The sequence below is a fragment of the Perkinsus marinus genome (assembly GCF_000006405.1).
Source record: "Perkinsus marinus ATCC 50983 genomic scaffold scf_1104296944284, whole genome shotgun sequence".
Classification (NCBI taxonomy): domain Eukaryota; phylum Perkinsozoa; order Perkinsida; family Perkinsidae; genus Perkinsus; species Perkinsus marinus.
Window position 1 is genome coordinate 471 of NW_003211469.1, and position 901 is coordinate 1,371.

The following is a 901-nucleotide window of genomic DNA, read 5'->3' on the forward strand; positions in this document are numbered from 1 at the left end:
TCGATATAACGCTAGAGAGTATCGAGATCGACTCGCTATTACTCGATATAACGTTAGAGAATATCAAAAATCAATCATCACGAATATACGGGAAATTATCACAGCTGCGGGAATATTGTGTCGATGGGGACAGTAAGAGATCTTAGCGTTACTTCAACTAGCGAGCAGAAAGATACTTCTAGTGAACATCCTCTGTCCCCCCAGTGTGTCCAGCAGTAGCGTGCTCATCGCGATGTAGACTAGATGGCATTATTCGGTTCAATTTAGTTGTACTGTCGCTTCTCTGATGCTTTCTCGCTCTACTGCTCGTTGTCCCGCTGCTCTTGCAGGCATTCGTCAGCGTGCTATGCAGACTGGCCTTAAAAGTAAGTCATCGTAGCTCTCGATTAGGAAACTGTTTTTTTTCAGAGTTCGTAGCATTCCCTGAGGTCTCGGATGAACGTGTTATCCCGGCTGTTGCCAAGGTCCTCAAGGAGAAGATTGCCCAACCTGTAGGTCGCCACCGGTTATCTTCAAGTGACCTGTTCTTCACAGGTGTTGGTGGGCGACCGCGAGGCAGCTTATAAGTGCGCCAAGGCGAACAACGTGTCTTTGGAAGGCGTGAGGATCATTGATCCAGCACTCCATCCTGAGGTTGTGGAACAGACCGCCACTGTCTTGTATGTGATGCATTCGGAGGAGTTGAGCGAGTTATGGGTATGGATGATGGTCAGATTCCAGAAGCGCCAAAAGAAGGGCATGACTATTGATGCCGCCCTTGATACCGTGAAGAATTCTCCCCTTATGATGGCGAATTTGATGTTGACCACTGGCCATGTTCAAGGAGTAAGCTAATGAACTCAAGAGGTTATCATATGTTATTTCAGTGCGTTGCTGGTGCTTCCCATACTTCTGCTGATGT

At 47.4% G+C, this 901-nt stretch overlaps 1 protein-coding gene across 1 annotated transcript; it reads left to right on the top strand.

Moving 5' to 3' along the window:
* Positions 1-286: 286 nt before the first annotated feature.
* On the top strand, positions 287-834 carry Pmar_PMAR024977 (hypothetical protein; the record flags this gene model as incomplete). The annotated part of the gene is made up of 4 exons (XM_002780643.1): positions 287-365; positions 409-491; positions 535-659; positions 714-834. 4 exons carry the CDS (start codon positions 287-289, stop codon positions 832-834), a joined length of 408 nt encoding a protein of 135 aa, XP_002780689.1.
* Between the last annotated feature and the right edge of the window lie 67 nt (positions 835-901).